The sequence below is a fragment of the Moesziomyces antarcticus genome (genome assembly GCF_000747765.1).
Source record: "Moesziomyces antarcticus DNA, scaffold: scaffold_v10012, strain JCM 10317, whole genome shotgun sequence".
Lineage (NCBI taxonomy): Eukaryota > Fungi > Basidiomycota > Ustilaginomycetes > Ustilaginales > Ustilaginaceae > Moesziomyces > Moesziomyces antarcticus.
This window is the reverse complement of record NW_014638998.1, coordinates 159,900-179,817: the sequence shown is the minus strand read 5'-3', so window position 1 is coordinate 179,817 and position 19,918 is coordinate 159,900. Positions and strand designations below refer to the sequence as shown.

At 63.2% G+C, this 19,918-nt stretch overlaps 4 protein-coding genes across 4 annotated transcripts; 1 reads left to right on the top strand and 3 right to left on the bottom strand.

Moving 5' to 3' along the window:
• Positions 1 to 214: 214 nt before the first annotated feature.
• PAN0_012d4460 (glycoside hydrolase family 30 protein) lies at positions 215 to 2,044 on the top strand (the record flags this gene model as incomplete). The annotated part of the gene is made up of 1 exon (XM_014799997.1): positions 215 to 2,044. The coding sequence occupies one exon, from the start codon at positions 215 to 217 to the stop codon at positions 2,042 to 2,044; it is 1,830 nt and encodes a 609-aa protein (XP_014655483.1).
• Positions 2,045 to 2,181: 137 nt separating this feature from the next.
• On the bottom strand, positions 2,182 to 11,346 carry PAN0_012c4459 (u3 snornp protein utp20; the record flags this gene model as incomplete). The annotated part of the gene is made up of 1 exon (XM_014799996.1): positions 2,182 to 11,346. One exon carries the CDS (start codon positions 11,344 to 11,346, stop codon positions 2,182 to 2,184), a length of 9,165 nt encoding a protein of 3,054 aa, XP_014655482.1.
• Positions 11,347 to 11,722: 376 nt separating this feature from the next.
• PAN0_012c4458 (HCP-like protein) lies at positions 11,723 to 15,022 on the bottom strand (the record flags this gene model as incomplete). Its single annotated transcript, XM_014799995.1, has 1 exon — positions 11,723 to 15,022. The coding sequence occupies one exon, from the start codon at positions 15,020 to 15,022 to the stop codon at positions 11,723 to 11,725; it is 3,300 nt and encodes a 1,099-aa protein (XP_014655481.1).
• Positions 15,023 to 15,927: 905 nt separating this feature from the next.
• Positions 15,928 to 19,557, bottom strand: PAN0_012c4457 (endo-1,3-1,4-b-glucanase; the record flags this gene model as incomplete). The annotated part of the gene is made up of 1 exon (XM_014799994.1): positions 15,928 to 19,557. The coding sequence occupies one exon, from the start codon at positions 19,555 to 19,557 to the stop codon at positions 15,928 to 15,930; it is 3,630 nt and encodes a 1,209-aa protein (XP_014655480.1).
• Between the last annotated feature and the right edge of the window lie 361 nt (positions 19,558 to 19,918).

The window sequence follows — 19,918 nt, the reverse complement described above, 5'->3', positions numbered from 1 at the left end:
TCCGCCCAGAAAGCCAACGCTTTGTCGCTCCGAAGAACGATCCCCTCCCGCCGTCCATCCTCGTTCATCTCCATCACCCCTGGAAGATCATTCGACGCCCTTCTTTTCCTGAACACCATATTTACCTGGCTCAAGAGCGATTCTGATATTCAAACCAGACCGCTTCTCACAAATCGACCAAGCCAACTAGACTCTCGCTACATCGAACGCAACCATGCCATTGTTTGGCAGCGGTCACTCACGCGGAGAATCCGCATCCTACGCAGACAAGCCGCTTACGAGTGGGCAAGCGTCGCCGATGCTGCCCACGTCGGCACCGCATTCAAGCCAGCATGGCAAGCCCAAAAACAAGGTCGCAGCTTGGTGGAGCTCTCAATCGCGCACTCGCAAGATTCTGCTCATCGCAGCAGTGCTAATCGTGCTGCTCGCATTGATCCTTGGCCTGGCGCTCGGCCTCACGCTCGGCGAGGAAAAGGAGGATTCAAACCCCTCGACCGACTACGTCCCTCAAACCATCTCGGGCAGCCGCTCCTCCCTCCTTACAGATGGCTACTGGTACACCGCGCCTTCGAACGGCACGAACTTCAACTGGACCGCCTCAACCACACAGCTCGGCAACTACCGAGCCGATAGCACAGGCGTTGACATTGTCATCAACACCGCGCAGCGATTCCAGGCTATCGACGGATTCGGCGGCGCCATGACCGATAGTTCCGCTTACCTCCTCACACGGCTCAAGCAGCGCGAGCAGGGTCTCTACTCTCGTGTGATGGACTTCATGTTCAACAACGCCACGGGTGTTGGTATTACGCGCGCCACCTTGGGCGCTTCCGACTTCTCCGTCATGCAGGAATACTCGTACATCGCCCAGCCCCCGGACTTTGCAGCGGCCGCAAACGAGCTCAACAACGCCGCCTCGCTCCTTTCTTCGTTTAGCGTCGACGGAACGCAGTCGTCCATGTACACTCTCCCCGTGCTGGTGGATGCCAAGAAGCGCAACCCGGGACTCAAGGTCATCCTTACGCCGTGGAGCCCGCCGCCGTTCATGAAGTCGAACAACACCATGAACGGAGGATCGCTTCGCGACGGCTTCATTCCGGTTCTGGCGCAGTACTACGCCCAGGCGGCGCAGGCGTGGAGCAACGCCGGCGTGAGGCCGTGGGCGATGACGCTGCAGAACGAGCCATCGCATATCGCCTCGTATCCGTCCATGGGTCTCAACTCGTCGCAGCAGGTGCAGCTTGCGCAGGAGCTGCGTTCCCAGCTGCAAAGCCGTGGTCTTGGCAGCATCCAGGTGTGGGGTCACGATGACAACTACTCGGGCTGGCAGAGGGCCGCGGACATTGTCAACGGCAACTCGTCTGCCGTCGATGCGATTGCCTTCCACTGCTACCGCGGCGATCCAGCCGAGATGGCCCAGTTCGAAGGCGCACTGCGCAACGGCGTGAGCAAGGACCTGCACATGACCGAGTGCACTGGCACTGGTAACCCCTCCAACCGATGGTCGGGCATGCAGGGTTGGCTGAACAACGTCTACTGGCCCGTGGGCTCGCAAAACGCCCGATCCATCGTCCAGTGGAACCTCGCGCTCGACCGCGGCTATGGTCCGCATCTCGAGAGCGCCTACTGCACCTCGTGCACCGGCTCGCTCGTCCTCTCTTCGCAACAGAAGCCTGCCAACCCGTACGTCTCGTACAACGAGCAGATCTACCTCACTGCCCACTTCTCGGCTGCCTCCACCGACTTGACCAATGTCGGAGGCGGTCAGGCTTACCGCGTGAGCGCACAGCAGGGCACGCAGTACTCGCTCAACCGCAACGACTGGCAGTGCCTCAACTGGCTTGCATATGCTGCTCCCACCGCGGGCACAGCGCTCCAGAACGCATCCACGTCGAATAACAACGCCCAGCCTACTCGCCGTGTGGGGCTGGTCATCGCCAACACCTGCAAGGATACAAAGAACGTCGTAGTCTCTTCAGATGGCCGCCGCACCACCATCCCGGTTCAACAGGGTCTGTCGACCTTCGTCTGGACCGCTCCCTAGTCACACGGACCCGCACCTGTTTCCTCTCGCGCAATATGCATTCTTACACTTTCTCTCGCCGTCCGAATGAACACTCTCTGAAGCACAAGTCAGTTGCGTTGATTTGAAAGGTAGACAGGTCTTTCCGGTGGGGGGGATCAGGTCCTTCTGGCGCGCTTGGTCTTGCCGCTTCCACCTGCCTCTCTTTTATCGAGATTGCTTTGGTTCCTCCTCTTCCTCGCCGCGTGGTTCTTCCTATTCCTCACCTCGTTCCTCCTCGCCTGAAGCTGCGGGTCATTGATACCTCGCATGAGCCTATCGGTCTTGCGCTGTTCGCGCTTGGCCTGCTGTTTGCGCTTGAGCGTCGAGTAGGTCCTGTTGAACACGGCCATGTCCACGAGCGACTGGAGATGCGTCTGCACCTCGATCGCCAGCGCCTTGAGCTCGTCCCCGCCCCCGGCTCCGTTGGCGGTGGCGGGCGATTCGACGAGCCGAATGATCGGCGAGAGCAGCAGCGAGAGGATGTGGGGAAGTAGGGACGGGTCGAGAGAGGCAGAGAGCGCTGCGAAGAAGCGCAGGATCGATGCGGGTGCAATCGTCCATGTCTCGCTCTTGGACTGCGCGAGCGAGAGGCGCGCTTGGAACGAGAGCCGCGCAACCAACCATCGTAGCGGATCGGCCGCGATGGCTGTTGGCGCATCCATTGCCGCTTCGCGTCGCTTGGCACCCTCCACAACCGCCTCATCCTCCTCCGTCTCCTCGCCACTGTCACTACCCTCACCATCCTCCTCCTCCTCCTCGTCATCTTCGGCGGGGTCTTGCTTGTCTTCACCGGACTCGGTGGGCTCTGGCTGGGAGAGCTGTGGACGGTCGACAGGGAAGAGCGCAAAGGACCGACCGATCCACACGAGGTTCTTGACCACCTGCAGTGCCAGCGTCTCGTCGAGCCGATCCGAGCGCAGCTGCAGACACGACTTCTTGGCCGCATCCACCAGCGCCGGCAGACTCGCCACGGGATCCTGCTGCACCGCCACCATGGCCGGCGCCGCAGGCTCGCGCTGCGCATACAGGCCTCCCAACAACCGCGATGCCGCGATGCGCACCCACTTGTGCGGGAACAACAGCAGCCTCCGCACCGCGTCGTTGGCGGTGCCCGCCGTGCGGTCGCGCGCCCCCAGTGAAGCGACCCGGCCGAGCGTCTGCAAAGAGTGGTACGGCAACTGCCAGTCGAGCTCCACACCGGCAAGTGCGCCCTCGCTGTTCTCGATCGCCTCCAGATCGTCCGCACACTCGACGAGCACTTTCGTCACCACGTCCAGGGCTTTGGGCGCCCACGAGGCGGCGCCGTCCGGGAGGGCTTCGAGCAGCAGCCCGTAGATCTGTACGCCCACACGTGCGAGTTCCGGCTTGCCCTCCGAACGCGCCCATGCATCCACCATGAGCGAAGTCTTGTCCTGCTGCGCCTCGGTCATGGCGCGCACCAGCACGCCGATCAAGCCCGCCGCCTTTTCGCGGCACTTGGTGCTGGTGTCGTTGGCCACCACCATGGCGAGCGCCACAAACAGCATCTCGGCATACTCCTGCAGCAGCTCGTCGCCAAACTTGTTCAGAATGGCCGTGGTGATCTCGAGCACCGACAGGCGTCCGGACTCGTGCTCGTACGCCAGATTCTTGGCGAGGAAGCCGATCTGGTTGCGAAGCCTCTGCTTGCCCTGCGGATAGTCGAGCAGAAACTGGAGATACGTCGAGCGGCACAGATCGCGCACGCTCTCGCTCTGGTTGGTCACCATCATCTCGGCCACCTTGTCCATGGTGTCGTACACCTCGGACACGACGAGTCTGCGGCTGACAATGGCTCGCAGAAGCCCGAACAGCGTGCTCTGCACCGCGGGCTCCTCGAGGTCCGGGGCGATGAGCTTGAGCAGGCCGCTCAGGTGCGTCTCGGACAGCGAGGCGTTCTTGCACTCGCGCAGGATCGCCGTGAGCGTGCGGAAGGCGGTCTGGACGATCTGCGACTGCGGCGAGCCGTACTGGTGGATGATGCCGAAGATCTGCTTGATGAACACGGGCAGCGCCTTGTCCACGCGCGAGACGGGGGCCTTGACGATCTGCGCGATGGCGCGCAGTGCGAGCTCGAGCACCGACGACTCATTGGCATACGCCGCCTCGCCCACGATGTTGACCATGCCGTTGAGCTTGGCCAGCACCTCGTCGTCCTGGAAGTCGAAGCGCTCGCGGCGCAGCGAGGTGACGAGCATCTCGAGGCCGAACGCGACAAACTTGTGCGCATTGCGCGAGTAGTGGTCCTTGCCCGCCATCGCGCCCTCCTCGACATCCTTGCGCTTGAGGAAGACGGCATAGTTGTACAGCGTCGACGACTTGTGGCGCGACGCCGCCCTGGCCTCGGGCTTGCGCGCCTGCAGGAAGACCGCATCGCGCTTGACGAGCGTCGCGCACAGCGCCAGGAAGCGGTTCGCATCGAACTGCGGATTGGCCGGGATGCCGCTCGCGATGCGGCGCAGACACTCCTCGACCTGACGCACCATCTTGGGCATCTCGGTCTGCTGCAGGATGTCGCGCAGCGGCTGCAGCACGTCCGCCATGCGGTTGGGCGTGACGATGCGCGCGACCTGCTCAAAGGTATCCATGCTCTTGCTGTGCTTCACCTCGCGGTAGGTCGTCTTGCTCCCGATCGACTCGCGGTCGTCGGCGGTGGCGCCAAAGATGTCCTCCACCGCGATCTCGATGATCTCCTTGGCGCCCTGGTCGAGCGAGGTGAGCGGCTCGTCCTTGCTCGTCATCAGATGCGTCAGCACCGAGTGCACCGTAAACGCCAGCACCGCCTTTTGCGGACCGCGCATGAGCGCACGCCGCATCTCGCGCAGCAACTCGGGCAGGAAGCGCGCGCCGAGCGTCGACATGACCTTGCACGCCGTCTCGCGCGCCAGGTCGCGCGTGTCCTGCGCCTTGGCTCGGAAAACGTTCGAGAGCGTCTTGAGCAGCTTCGAGATCTGCGCCTGGCGCTGCTTGACGGGCAGACACTGGGCGACGCGCACCACACCCACAGCGATCGGCAGCCGCGTAGAGTCTTCCGTCTCGTCCTTCTGCTCGAGATACGCCATGAGGCGAGGGAGCAGGCGCGTCGTCACGGCATCGAGGATCTTGACGCGTTCGGCCTCCTTGCCCTGCCTCTCCTCGGCGGCAGCAGCCTTGTCCGCATCCTCGTCGTCTGCATCCACATCGCCGTCGGCCTCTTCGTCGTCCTCCTCGAGGATCGTCTCCTCCTCCATGCCAAAGTGGAAGTTGTCCAGGATCGCCATGGCGGCGCGCACCATGATGCGCTCGGCCGAGCCCTTCTTGTTGGCGAGGCGCAGGTACTGCCACAGCAGCGCATTGTACGGGCCCCAGTTGAGCTGGCCTGCGAGCAGACCGAGGCTGGTGATCACCTCGGTGACGAGGTTGTGGTCGTTGAGCTCGACCGAACCCGGCAGGAGGAAGTGGCCCAGCACGGGTGCGAGGATGTCGCTGATCGTGCGGCTCTTCATGCCGCCCTTGGCCGCCTGTTCGGGCAGCCGCTTGACGGCGCGCGTGCGGCGGTGCAGCTGGATGTGGTGGATGTTGTTGAAGAAGTTGACCTCGGCATCGCCACCGCCCAGCAGACCGGAGAGCTCAGCCATGACGTCGCAGCCAGGCAGGTTCTCTGCTGCCGACGAGATGACGGCAAGAACGTCCCTTCGTACCAGCTCCGAGCGGTTGCGCACCGCCTTCTTCAATCCAGGCCAGACGGACTGCAGGAAGACCTGCATAAGCTCGGCGTCGGCATCCGCGCCATTGCTGCACTCGGCGGCGGTCTGACCGATGAACTTGACAAGCGAGGCGTTGGCGTTGCTGCGGATCGACAGCTCCTCGGGGTCGAGGATGAGGAAGAGGAAGTTGTGCACGAGCGGCTGCCACTCCTTGTGCGTGATGTGCGTCTCCGCCGCGTTGATCGAGTCAAAGGCCGCAAAGAGCTGATCGAAATCGCGCTCCTCGACCCTCCTCCTGCTGAGCGCGTTGAGCTGCGTGCACCACTGCGCGACGCGGCTCAGTTCGGGATCCACCTCGGCGCACCGGTTGAAGGCGGCGCTGAGCGTCTTGCGCGACTCGGCAAAGCGCAGCAGCGAGAAGAGTCCGCTGAGCATGCCCAACGTGCTGCGGAACATGTCCGAGTGCTTGTCCTGGAACTCGGGGATGAGCGAGAGCAGACGCTCAAAGATGGCCAGCAGCTCCGTCTTGGTGCGCTCGGGCACGAGGAAGTTCGACTTGCGCATCATGGGGCTCAGCAGCGTGACGAGGTGGCTTGCGTCCGCCGGCTCCGTGACGAAGGGCGACAGCGCTGCGAGCAGCGAGATCTGGCGACGCAGCAAGTCGTCGCGGCCCATGGCAGCAGCTGCAGGCCCAGTCGCCGACGAGGCCTGCTCGATAAGCGGCGTGACGCTGCTGAGGAACACCGACGCATGCGGTCGCACGAGCAGGTCGACCAAGGGCACGCGCTCGCCATCTTGGCTGACGTCCATTGCATCCGTCTCGGCCGAGGCCGCTGCCAGCACACGTTCGGCGATGTCGAGCACGTTGCCGATCGCAGACGGCTTGACGTTGGGAGCCGCGAGGATGGCAAACGTGCTCGGCAGCACGTTGGCATCGTACGTACCCAGCAGCGGGATCGTCTCGGTCTGGCCCGACCACACGTGGAACAGCTCCAGCAGCGCCGACGGGCTCTGGCTCGACTCGACGCGCAGCGCCTCGAGCCTGGGAGAGATGAGCTCGGCGAAGATGGCGGGCAGGTAGCGATGCCAGTGGAACGCAGCGGCCAGCTGCGCTTTGCCGAAGAAGTCGCACAGGCGCTTGTAACCTGCCTGTCGCACGAGACGCGCACGCGAGGTGCGAGCCGTCAGCGGCTTGGCCACCTCCGCAGCGACACCCTCGTTGCTCTCGCTGTGCACCTGCACGACGGCCTTGTGCGCGTGGAAGGTGAGGTTGAGAGAGACGCCAATGAGGCGATCCCAGTACGGCAGCAGATTGGCGCCGATCTGCTTGACCACCTCGCCGAGCAGCGTGAGGTATCCCACCTGGCGGCGCGTCGAGGTGACGGGCGGCTGCGAGACAAACGCAAACATCTCGCCCTCTGCCACTGGTTTCGTCGCCTGGTCTCCGAACGGCGCGAGCATGAGGTCGACGAGCGTCATGAGCTCTTCCGAGCCCACGTCGGCAAGAGCACCGAGCACGGCACCCCTTCGGGACCTCTGTCCCGCACCGCTGGTGCGATTGCCGCGCCTCGACAGCAGCGCGCCGAAGAGCAGCCTGATGACGAGCGGCATCAGCACCGGACGATGGTACGGCTGCACGACGTTCGTATCGGACGAAAGCGTAAAGGTGGTGAGCGTGTCCCTAAAGTTGGCCGTCTCGAGCAAGTCCTTGAGCTTGCTTGCATACGGCAGAACCGCCTCGTCCTTCCAGGTGAGGATCGCCTCGAGCGCCAGCTTCTGCACCGACACCTCGGCAGTGGCGCACAGGCTGAGCAGGTACGTATGCAGCTCCGTCGAGCGCGAGAGGGCCTTGGGATTCTTGAGCTTGCCCAGCACCTCGAGATACGCTGTAAGCTGCGCCTGGCGGTCCTTCTTGCCCAGGGTCATGGCGGCCGGATCGATCGGCTTGTGCTCCTTCTTGGCGGCTTCTCCGACCTCGGCAGCTTCATCGTCGTCATCGTCAGCTTCGTCGTCGAGCGGCGAGAGAAGCACACCTGCGTGGTTGCGCGGTCCGGCGTCGCGGAAGAAGATGTGCACGAAGCGCGCGTTGTTGCGCTCGACGGTGAGCGCGATCTCGCAAAAGAGCTTGAGGATCTGGTGACGGTAATTGACCAGATCCAGCCGGGCGTCCGGGCGCTGCGCCTCGACACAGGCCTGCAGAGTCGTGGTGAGCTTGGCGGTGCTAGTCGCGGGCGTGGCGCCATCGCTTCGGCCCGCGCCGGTGCGCGCGTGCTCGATGCAGCTTCGGACGGCCTTGCGCCTTTCGAGCAGGATGCCGTCTTGGAACTGCTTGTCGTCGTCGATGCCCGCAACGTCACTTTCGTCGCGCAGCACACGGTCCGGCTCGACCTCATCAGCGTCCACCGAGCCAGGTGCATCGTCGTCCTCCTCGCCGCTTCGTTTCGTCCACGCCTCTGGCACCGCGCGGATCTCGGCGCTGTCCAGCTGTCGACCGGCCTCGAGCTCGGTGATCGCAATGCCAAACAGCGCATTCTCCAGCTCGCGTTGGCCAGAATCGACGATGTCCGTAAGCGCCTTGATGGCCTCGCCCCAGACTGGTCGCAGGTTGATCTTGAGATTGGCGAGCACGTAGCGCATGACCAGAGCGTCGCGCTCGGCGAACTTTGCCACGTCGGCAGGCTTGTACGCTGCAACGGTGCGTCCGAGGTCTCGGCCGACGCTTCGCAAGCGCACGTTGCGATCGCGGATCGAGGCGACCGAGAGGGGCGTGCGCTCGACCTCGACGAGCTTGTCGATGAAGCCCGTCGAGCCGCCCAGCTGCTGTGTCTCGACGAGGGCGAGAATCTCGAGCGCCGCCAGACGGATCACGGGGTCCGACGACATGATGGCCTCGGACAGAGGTTCGAGCACATCTGCGAGCTCCGGCAGCGCGGGTCGGGTTCGCGCAGGACACGAGGCGAGGTACTTGCTGAGACCTTGCATGGCACCCCGGTGCCACGAGGCACAACGCACGACGCGCTCCACCTCGATGCGGTCCTTGATCATCTTGGCTGTGGCTTCAAAGTCCTTGGCGGCGCTGCGCTCTTGCAGGATGGCGAGACTCTCGCAAGCCAGCCCGACGAGCAAGGCAGGGTTGACGATATGCTTGTCGAAGCTCGCACGCACCTCGTCGAGCGGAGCCCAGAACCGATCGGAGAGGAGGCCGTCGAGAAGGAGCTCGGCGATCTTGGTGCCGAAGCCGGCAGGTGATGCGGTCCTCGGAACGGTCGACAGACGCAGCGCTGGCACGAGCGGCTCGAGCGAGACCTGATCTGCCAGCACGCTCGACTTTGCCAGCTTGGCCCTGGAAGCACCTGCGTTTGCTGGGGTGCAGAAGCGCTCGACGAGCTCGGCGAGACGCTCCTCGATGGCGGCAGCGACATGCTTGGACCAGCGGACAAGCGCAGGGGTCGCGGGGGCGGTGCGAATGTCGTCGAGCTGGCCGAGCTTCTCGAGTCTCTCGAGCAGGCTGAATGCCTGGTCCTTGCTGTGCGACGAGGTGGATGTGGAGGCGAGCGTCTCGGCGGTCGAGGTGAGCACGGAGGGCAGAGCGAACTGCTTGAAGCCGGACCACTCGAGCGCCGGCTGAGCCAGGGCTTCGACGAGCGCGCTGAACTCGGGCCAGAGCGCCTGACGCTGCTCGATGCCGTGCTTTGCCTTGGCGACCGAGGGCACGGGCGCGAGGGCGTCGATGATCTTGATGCCGGGACCGAGCAGGTCCTGAAGGCGACCGATGGGCAGCGCCAAAGCGAGCAGCGAGACCATGGAGGTCTGGAGCGCCGCGCCGTGTGGCGACTGGACTGCGTCGTGGAGGAACGAGCCGGAGAGCTGGAGGAGGAGAGCGAAGAGCGCCGGCTTGGCTGCATCTGCGACGCGTGTTCCCTTGCGCACACCCACGGCGCACGCCAGCCACTCGACGGACTCGGTGAGGTGCGCAACATGCTGCGCTCCGTCGTTCTGCTCGAGCAAGCGTGCGTGATTGGTCTCGACGAGGCCCGAGACAAACTCGAGCACGGGTGCAAAGTGGTTGGCGTTGCAGTGGTGGTTGAGCGCCGTAATGGTGAGACGACCAAGGATGAGGCGGGTGAGATGGCGGTACTTTGCCACCGACGCGTTGGGGGCCGCACGTGACGGGCGGAGGAGCACGCTGAGCAGCGAGGTGCACTTGGAGTGCAGACGACGGTCGAGCGACTTGCAGCCCTCGACCCAGATGCCGGCAATGCCCCTGGAGAAGCGCACCGAGGGTCGGCGAGACGGCTGTCTGCGGAAGTGGATGTGGCGGTCCTCGTCGTGGAGCATGGTCTCGAGGTCCGAGACGATGAGCGAGGTGATGTTGTGCAGCTGTCGACCGCGCGTCTTGCGGAGCAGATGGGCGAATGCCTCGGAGGCGAATCGTCGGGTGAAGGGCGAGATGCGATGCACGTTGGTGTTTCTGAACGTCTCGTCGGCTTGAGCAGCCTTGTCTGCAGTGGCATCGTCGTCCTTCTCTGGCTCCTGCGCCTCGGTGTCCTCATCGTCGCTTTCTTCTTCTTCTGCATGGGGAGCTGACGGATGTGCTTCCTTCACATCGATGCGCTTCCAGCCGAGGTAGGGGCGGATGACGGTCCACGTGTCGATGAGGCGCTGCGTCCTCTCGTCGACCTCGTCTTCTTCGACGTCCTCTTCAACCATGACAATGTCGCCACCATCAGCGCTCTCGTTGAGTGCATCGTCCTGGACTGGCGCACCCTTTTCTTTGCTGACGATGAAGGGGCTGACGGCCTTGAGGATCCATGCGGACGACTGGAATGCGCGCTCGACGAGGTTGGCGGCGGCGCGTTCGTCTCCGTTGGTGGTGTCCTTGGTGGTGGTGGTGACGTGGACGGCGCTCTTGAGCATGGACGGGTAGATGGGGAGGAACTCGGAGCCGAGATCCTTTGCGAGTCTTGGGAGGAGGTCGAGTGCTGCATCCCAAGCGAGCCACTGGCTGGGCGATGAGAGTGCTGCTGCGAGGATGCTGGCGATGGACGAGCGATGGTGGATGAGCTGGGGCAGCGACTGCACGATGGGGTTGAGCTGGCGGTAGAGGTCGACGAATGCGTTGGAGAGGTTGAGGTCGGTCCACGCCTGGAGAGCGTGCGAAACCGAGGTGCGAGCATGCAGCGAGGAGGAAGCATCTTGGTCGTCGATGTCGAGCAGCTCTTCGTCGAGCGCATCTATGGGCTGCAGACGCGCGGCCGATGCCGAGGAAGAGGACGAGGCGAGGGGAGCATCGAGGCCTGCGTAGGGTCGATAGCTGGTGCTGGCGCTGATCGCGGCGGGTGCGAGATGAACATCCTGGAGGCGCTGGTTGAAGGATGCGTATCGAAAGCGCGTGGTGACCTTTTCGGCGTTCTTGTTGATCTGCTTGAGCGTCTTCTGCTTGGCACTCGCGAGGCTGCCGCTGGCGTCGAGCTGGACCTTGCGGATCTTGCCCGCCTTCTTGTCGGCCTTGCGACGCTGCTGCTCTCGCGAGAGCTTCTTGGACTTGCCCGACTGGGCAGCCGATGCAGTCGCCATGATGGGCAGTTAGCAAAGGGGGAATATGGTGGTGTGGTGAAGAAGGTGGGACCGGTCGAGTGGACTTCTCAGCTGTCTCGGAGTGGCGCTGCGAAATTTTTGCGCGGCTCCTTTGCCTTCTCACTTGGCTGCTTTGACCGCTCCCTCCGACTCCCGAGTGTTGCGCTTTTCCAAGAATTTTGGGAGGCGGCCTGAAAAAATTCCTGCCAGGGTCCACCAAAAGCTCAGCTGCTGCTCGAGGCCGGCACCACACTGCTCTCCCACGCCTTCCTCCACACATATCCATGCGGCTCTCGCAAGGTGGTCAAATTTCGAGTTTGTTAGATCGAGGCCAGGGCATGAGTAGCAAAATATGCTCGCATGCTCGCATGTGCATCTACAGCCCGGCTATCAAGTTGGCGGCGGCATTGGGCTCGTCGCCGAGCGGGGCCCATGGATTCGGCTGATGCGCTCGCGGTTCGGCTTGCGCGCCACCGTGGTCTGCGTCGTCGGGAGGCTGGGGCGGCTGGTCGTCTGTCTGTTGACGCCGCTCGCGCTGCAGCTGCAGCTGGACGTTCTGGCGCATGTAGGCAAGATACGCGAGTGCACCCAGCGCCAGGATGAGCAGGCCGGACTCGATCATGTCGTCTAGATCCTCGTCCGTCTCGTCGTCCCTGGCGGCCCATGTCTCGGGCTCGTTCGGATCGCCGTATCCGCCCCCTTGCTCTTGGGCGATGCGGTGCTGCTTTTCCTCGGCCTGTCTTTGTGTCGCTGCTGCATGCTCGTCCGCCTCGGTATACGCTGCATTCGAACGTTCCGTCGACGTGTACGATGAGAGAAGCGAGATGGCGCTCTGGCTCGAGTCTGATCGGAATGCTGCCGCCCACAGCGCGCGGATGTGCAGCTTGACCAGACTCAACGCCACGGGCAGGTACGCCTCGTCGTTGGTCTCCACCGCCATGTCGTAGTACCGCTTGGCCAGGTGAAAGTCCTGCCTCACGACCCCGATGCCATTCTCGTACATCCAGCCCAGGTTCCAGTAGGCAAGCGCCGACACTCCGCGGTCCGCAGCGGCAGAGTAGCACGCCGCAGCCTTCTCGTACGCCGGCTGGCCCGGATTGCCCGTCCCGATGCCGTGGAAGTAGTAGTCGCCCATCTTGACCATCGCATCCACATTCGCCTGCGCCGCAGACCGCGTCCAGTGCACCAGCGCCAGCCGATCCGTAAAGTTGGCGCGCTCGTCGGGCGAAGGATGCAGCTCGAGCAGGCGCGTGCGCGAGTGCGCCCGGTCCAGCAGGTACGCCACGTTGTTCTGCGCCGACTCGTAGCCCATATCGCCCGCCAGCGCCCAGCTCAGCAGCGCCTTTTGCCGCTCCCCGCGACGCCACGCGTGCTCAGCCTTGTGCGAGATGCGCGTCGACCAATCGCCCCGCTCCGCCGTCTCCTTGTACCCCGCCAGCGCCGCGCGGCACTGCTCGTTCGACTGCGCCTTGCGCGCCATCTGCGCATTGATCCTCGCCAGCAGATACACCGCCTCAAACCGGCTCTCGCCAAACACGGCCAGCGTGAGGCTCTTGATCGCGCTGTCCACATCGTCCATGTCCATGTGGATCTTGGCGAGGTTCACGTTGGCGCCGCTGTGGCGCACCTTGGCGGCTGCCTCAAAGTACGATACGGCGGTGGCCATGTCGACGGGCGTGCCCAGACCGTCGCGCAGCATGACGCCGAGGCCGTTGTACGACTCGGCGTCTCCCGTGGTCTGGCCGCGCGAGAACCACACCCAGGCGCGTGCAAAGTCCTGCTTGACCCCCTCGCCGCGCAGATACATCTTGCCGATCAGGCCCGCCGCCGTGCCGGCGTGCGCGAGCAGGCCGTCGTCCGCCTTGAGCTGCACATCCTCGCCCTTGTCGCCTGGCTTGGCCGTGTAGCCCGTGGGCCCGCCTCGACCCACATCGCCCGCCTTGCGCGGCCACACCTCCTTGGCCACGCGCAAGAGCCACTGGAGCGCGCGCCGGTAGTCGCGACGCACCGCACCCGCCGCATCGCCCGACGAGTAGATGCTGCCGTGGTAGTACACCTGCGCGATGGTGAGCATGCTCTTGACGTCGCCGTGCTCGGCAAGATACACGTGGTACTCGAGCAAGTCTTCCAGCGCCGACGGGTCGCGTGCCGAGCCGGGCTGGCGATTCAGCGCCGCCTGCACCGCCGGCTTCATGGCGGCATACCCAGTCGAGGCGACCGACGCTCCTGGTCCGTACGCGCCGCCGTCCAGGTCCGAGACGCGGATCTTGGTGTAGGGGAGAGTGAGTCCGCCAGGTGGACCCTGCTGAAAGCGCGTGTACGTGTCGAGGGCCGCCTTCTCGTACAGATCCAGCGCGGCCCAGCACGAGGGTGCGACGCCGATGCCCGCCTTGTAGCGGAAGCCGAGCGCCATCTGGGAGGGTGCATGACCTGCATTGGCAGCGAGCGTATAGTGCAGCACGGCTTTGGCCTGTCGCTGACCATCGTCCTGCTTGAGCTGGGCGAAGAGCTCACGTCTGCGCTTCCAGGCTGCTCGCACGTCGTCGGCAGACGGAGACGCCGTGAACGTCGACCACGAGCCGAGCTGGTCCGAGAGCGGCTTCCAGTCGCCGCGTACCGTCGACTCCCAGCCACTGCCCTCGAGGAAGGCCAGACGCGCGTGCGCGCTGGCGTTGCCTGCGGCAGACAGACCGCTACGGTCGTGGCCCCAATCCACCAGACGCTGGTAGCATGCACGCGCACGAGCGAGGTTGGGACGGCTGCCATGCGTGCCCCACAGCGAATGCTCGGCAAGCACCCAGAGTGCGTCGGCTAGTGCAGGTGTCGTCTCTCCGCCAGCAGTCGATCGGAGCAAGCCGGATGCGTCGCGAGCAGCAGGCGAATAGGCTTCGTATTCCCAGTCGACGCTTTCACGACCCCAACCCGCGCGGGTCAGAAGTGCGACTGCCTGGCTGCGATCTGGACTGCCGGCCTGTTGATCCTCACCGTGGGCGGAGGACGACGATTCGGACAGGCCGAGGTCAGAAGGCGCCTTGGACCCGCCGACGAAGGGTCCAAACATGATGCTCTCCCATACGCTCTCGGAAGGGCTGATGGGCGCCGTGCCTTCTGGCAGCGTCTCCCAGTCGGGCCAGAGCGTGAGCGTGCGAGCACTGGGCCATTGCGATTCGTACTGTGACGCGCCGAGCGGAGGACCCTGCCAGCGATGCGCGCCGTCGCCTTTGGATGAGCTGACACCTTGGATCCTGCTTTGGATTTTGGCTGGGCTCGTATCAGAGATCGAATCCGTAGCGGCATCAAAGATCTCCTGAATCCATCGTCGCAGCGAGGTAGAGATGGATGCCGCCGCATCAGACGAGCCGGCCGAGCCCGATGAGCTTGAAGCCTCGGCAGCATTGGACTGCGTTGGCGCACTCTTGCCAACCTTTGTGCGTAGCGGCTTGATCCTGATGGTACCGCGAAGGAGACGGAGTGCTTCCTCGTATGCCTGCTGTGGCGTGTAGTTGGCGGTGGCGGCGTCGCTCGTGCTAGGTGATGCAGCCGCGGAGTCTGTTGTCAGCACAAGGGGAACCTGTTCGGCGTGCGCAGATTGCAGCACAGAGATGACGCAGCCTGCGACCAGCAGTGCGAGCAGTGCTCTGCTGCGAACAGCCCAGCGTCGACTCGAAGGGGCCATGGTGAGGACGACGATGTTGCCGGGATCGCGTCAGCGCATTCTAGGTCTTGTAGTGGCGTTGCACCGCAGTCTGCCAGCTTTGTAACGAGCGCGTAGAAGTGGCTGAGAGTCAAGCCTGTGTTGTCGAGGTGTGGTGGAGAGTGGGACGGTGGTGAGCGAGCAGGACGGTGCGAGGGTCTGTGCTCAGCTCCGAGGAGGCTCCGGTGCGTGCATCTTCGGCCGGCAACCGAAAGCCTCGAAAGCCTCCACGTTGCGCTCCCGGTCGAAGCCACGCGCCGCTCTGTGCCGGAATGGATTCGAGATCTCACATCCAAAAAAATGATCGTTCGGTCTAACAAATAGAAAATTTCGGCCCCACATCCCCTCGAGTCGCTTGCTGCCCACACACCACCAGCAAGCAAGCAGTAGCAGACGTTCAATGTCACCAACCAGAGAGCGTATGTGATCTAAGCGCGAGCAAGCAAGCAAGCAGTCACGAATGTCCGATGTCACGAACGAGAGATTGTATGCAATCTAAGTGGCGAAAGCAGGCAAGCACGCCCACACCGATGCTCGAAGCAACGACACTGATGTTCGATGTAACTAATGAGAGAGCGTACGTGATCTCAGTGCGAGCGAAACGATGCGAAGCAACACGACCCGGCTGGTATGGAATGAGGCCTTCCTCTCCATGACATCCCGGAGTCGAGGATCCTTCCATCCCCTACCGACAAAACAAGAAAGAAACGCAAACGCAAACGCAAACGCAAACGCGCAAGCAAGCTACAGCAGATGTCCAATGTTACGAATGAGAGAGCGTATGTGATCTAAGTAGTGCGAAAACGATGCGAAGCTAGAGAATTAACGAAAGAGAGATAGACGGAGAGAGAACCGAGACGGTGACGAAACGAGCACTTTTGGCAACCTTAGTCCTTCCTGCCCAGACCACCCGAGGTGGCGCGCCAGACGGCCTTGGAGATGAGGCCGCCCCAGTAGTCGAACGTTGCAGTGAAGCACTCGCAGACGAGCATGAGCATCGCATACGACGTCACGAACACGACCAGGATCGTCGCCCAGTACGGCGCACCAGCCGCCAGCATGGTGAGGCAGAGCCATGCGGACCACGTCCACCACACCACACCGTGCATCAGGAAGACGGCAAACGCGTGGCGACCGATGTACGACCACACACGCAGCCTGAAGAAGGCGCGCAGCAGATCCGACAGATCCGTCAGCAGGAAGAACGAAAACGACAGCACCCACGACGCCACGCGCGGATCCGTGTAGCTGATGCTCGTGTTTTCCAACCACGCATGCGGCTGCTCGCGCGACCAGTCCGGATGCAGCTCGTACTCCTTGTTGTCGAATCCCACTCCCGGCGAGGTCGGGATCTGCGAGAGGTACTGCTGCGTCCAGGCGGCCAGGAAGAGCACCCAGGCAAACACCTGACCATGCACACGCAGCTTGTCCACCTTTTCGGGCAGGTGCAGCGCACGTCGCAAGAAGCCTGGAACGATGGGGAAGCCCTTCTTGGCCCGAGCCTGGTAGTTGAGCTTGCTGTCCAGATCCGCCACCACCAGACCGGCCATGAAGAAGAGATCCCAAGTGTTGGCGTACCAGCTGAGCCCGATGCACAGCGCGTAGAACGAGAAGCGCTTGTAGGCGTTCTTGATCTCGTGCGCAATCAGCGCGCAGATCATGCACGTCCACGTACCCTGCACGATCACCGGGATCGTCCACAACACACCCGTGGCATAGCCCGTCACCAGCGCAGGCTGCACGGGCGGAGACGACCACCACAGCGAGATGAATGCATCGAGGAAAACCATGACGTTGTCAAAGTTCTGCCAGTACGACCACGTCGACCACGTCCTCGACGCCAGTCGCGGCACCCACTTGAACGCACCGATGTCCATCAGCATGTAGTTGGCCAGCACCGCTCCCGCCACCGGCAGCGCCAGACGCGGGATACGTCGCACCGTCGCATCCGCCATACTCTGCAGGCCACCCTTGAGCAAGTATCGGTTGGTCATCGTACGCGAGGGCAGCATGAAGAAGATGCCCAGCTTCAAACCTTGGTTGACGACGATCGGACCGATGAGCGAGCGGAACCAGAACTCGAAGCGCGGATAGTGGTGCGGCGCATTGGGCGTGGTGATGCCAAAGTAGTAGATGAGCATAAAGTGGTGGAACGACACCAGGAAGCACGCAAATCCTCGCATGCCGTCCAGGTAGTCGATCCTACGCGCGCCCGTCGAGGTGAGCTGCGTCGTGCCCTTGATGAAGAGCAGCTCGTTCACGCGACGCACACACGCCTGCACCATCGACTCGGGCGGCTTGACCGTGCCCTTGGTGCCGTCGCGAGCCTTGCGTCCCACAGCATCTCCCAGCTCGGGCTTGGCAAGCGCACCCACCTCGCCGTCGGCAGCGTTCAGGTCTCGCTGCTGCCACTGGATGATCTGCGGACGCTGGAACGCCTCGTGCGCCTCGGAGCCGTAGCCCTCGTAAATCGAGCCGGCCCGCGAAGTGCCTTCGTGCTGGAAGTCGTACATCGACGCAGGTGCCAGTCCGCTGCGTTCGGACGAGAACGAGCCGTTGCGCAGATGCTGCATGCCCAGCAGCTGGTCGTGCGTCATGTGCGTCGAGTGACCTACGCTCGAGGCCACGGGCGGGTAGCCAGAGTACGACGACTCGCGCGAGTGCGAGTAGCCCTTGGCATCGTGTTCGTCTCCTACCAGCTCCACCTCGTCGTAGTTGCCATCTTGACTGGTGCTTCCACTCGGGACGTCCTTGTGACCCGACAAGCTGTGCGAGTAGACCGAGGAGCGCTGATCCGCAGCGAAGCCAGGCGCCACGTACGGAAGCGCCTGGGCGCGCTTCATGTCTTCGATCCACCTCGGCGTGTCGGCGCCGCCTGCGAGCACCGGCGTGGCGGTCCCGCTGAGTGCGCCGGGTGCCTTGAGGCTGGTCACGGAGCCGTAGCGAGGAAGAAGTCCCTTGGGCGCCGCCTCGAGCTCCAAGACGCTGCTGTACGAGCGCGCATCCGAGTTGTCGTCTTCATCGCTGGAATCGTCCGAGTCCGAGTCAGAACCGTACACCAGATCAGGTGAGGTCCACAGCTGAACAGGCTGAGTGGCAAGGGTTGATGCGCCGTTGATCGGGCTAATCGTGCCGGGCGTGCCAGTGGAAGAGGCGCCGAAGAGGTGCGCCTTGTCATCGATGCTCTCGGCGTCCACGGGGGTGTGCGGCGGCGTGTCGCTGAACGAGCCGCTCGTGGCCAGCGATGCGATGGCAGGGGGCGGCACGAATCCAAACGATCGCTCGTCCGACGACGTGGTAGAGGCGGCACTCGAAGCCTCTCGTGCCTTTTCCTGCGCAGCGACGGCGGCAGCGCGCTTCTTGTCCTTGGCCTTGATGGAGCGCACGACGAGACCGTGAGCGATGGTCATGATAAAGATGCCCGAAGCGATCGAGATGACAATGACAGCGTACAGCGGCGCATGGAACGGCTTCTTGGCAGGCTTGATCTTGTTGAGCGCAGCCAGGTCGAAGGCCGTGCTGTCACGCAGCGTAAAGTCGTCGGTGCTGCAGATGGCGTCGGCGTTCGAGGCAACTGCGGAGCACTGAGAGTCGAACTGCGACTGGCGCTCTTCGAGGCTCGAGTTGAAGAAGAAGCGCGCGTAGCGCACGTGCGTCAGCAGCGGCTGGCGAAGCGGCGGGCCCTGCGACTGCGAGTGTTCTCCGTTGGCCCACGCCTGGAAGCTGATCGGCATGGGCGTGAGCGGGATGCGCGTGGCGTTGACGCCCTTCTGCACCGAGTGGAAGTTGGCGCTCTCGTTGGAGGCTGCATTGCGCCACTGGATCATCTCGGGCTGCCAGTCGAAGCGGTGCTCGAGGTAGTCCTCGGTTCCGAGCGACGAGACGTTGAGCTTGACGGGCTCGTCGCCCTGGCCATAGGTAGAGTACGACCATTGCAGCGTCGAATTGGCAGGGTCGTCGGATGTAAAGATGCCAATGTTGACCGTCTCGGAGTCGTTGTAGGCGGCGCTGAACTTGAACGCCGCACCGCGACCTCGCGAGACGGCAGGCTCCACTTGGGCACGGAAGGAGCCGTAGAGGATGTCGCGCCTGCGGGTGACAATTTGAGAGCCGTTGACAATGCGGTGTGTGAGCTCGGCAGGCGAAACCTGGAGCGCCAAGGCATTGTCGTCGAGGAAAGTGTTGTTGTAGCTCACGGCGCTGCGGTATGTGGCGTCGAAGCTGTTCTCCCACTTGTTGAGCAGGTTGCCAACGAGCGACCATGCCTGCTGTCCGTCGCCCGTCTCTCCGGCAGTATCGCCGCCGTACATGCGCGGAGACACGGCGGGGTTGGTCACGACATCGTTGAGGCCGGACTCGTTGAAGTAGGTGATGGCTCGGTCTGTCCACACCGCATCTGTGAGTGGATCTCTGTAGCCACACTCGCATGCGGCCTGGGCAGCTGGCAGGGTAGATGCGGCCAAGACAAGCACCGAGGCTACCAGCGTTGCTGGTACGCTTCTTGGCAAGACGACCATGCTGCTATACTGCGCCGAGACCGACCCGTCGATGCGCCTGAGTGACCCGATCCGAGATGAGGTGTGCGCCAGAGATGGGGTGTGATGGAAATCTTGCGTTGAGTGGCGGGATGGGATGATGGATGAAGAGATGAAGCAAGAACGTTTGTTGGTCCACGAATCCAAGGATGGAAGATGCAACGAGAAAGACGGCTGCAAGCGTGGGCAACGACAGCGGAGGACTTGGCAGGAGCGGTGTGGAACGCAGGAATCTTTCTGGAGTGGAGGCACTGATGTGGGCAAGGCCACTGGTGAGCGAGGTTTCGTTGTCTCGAACGGGCAAGAGAAGAACTTGCCGATACAAGGTCTGACCTCGGGACGG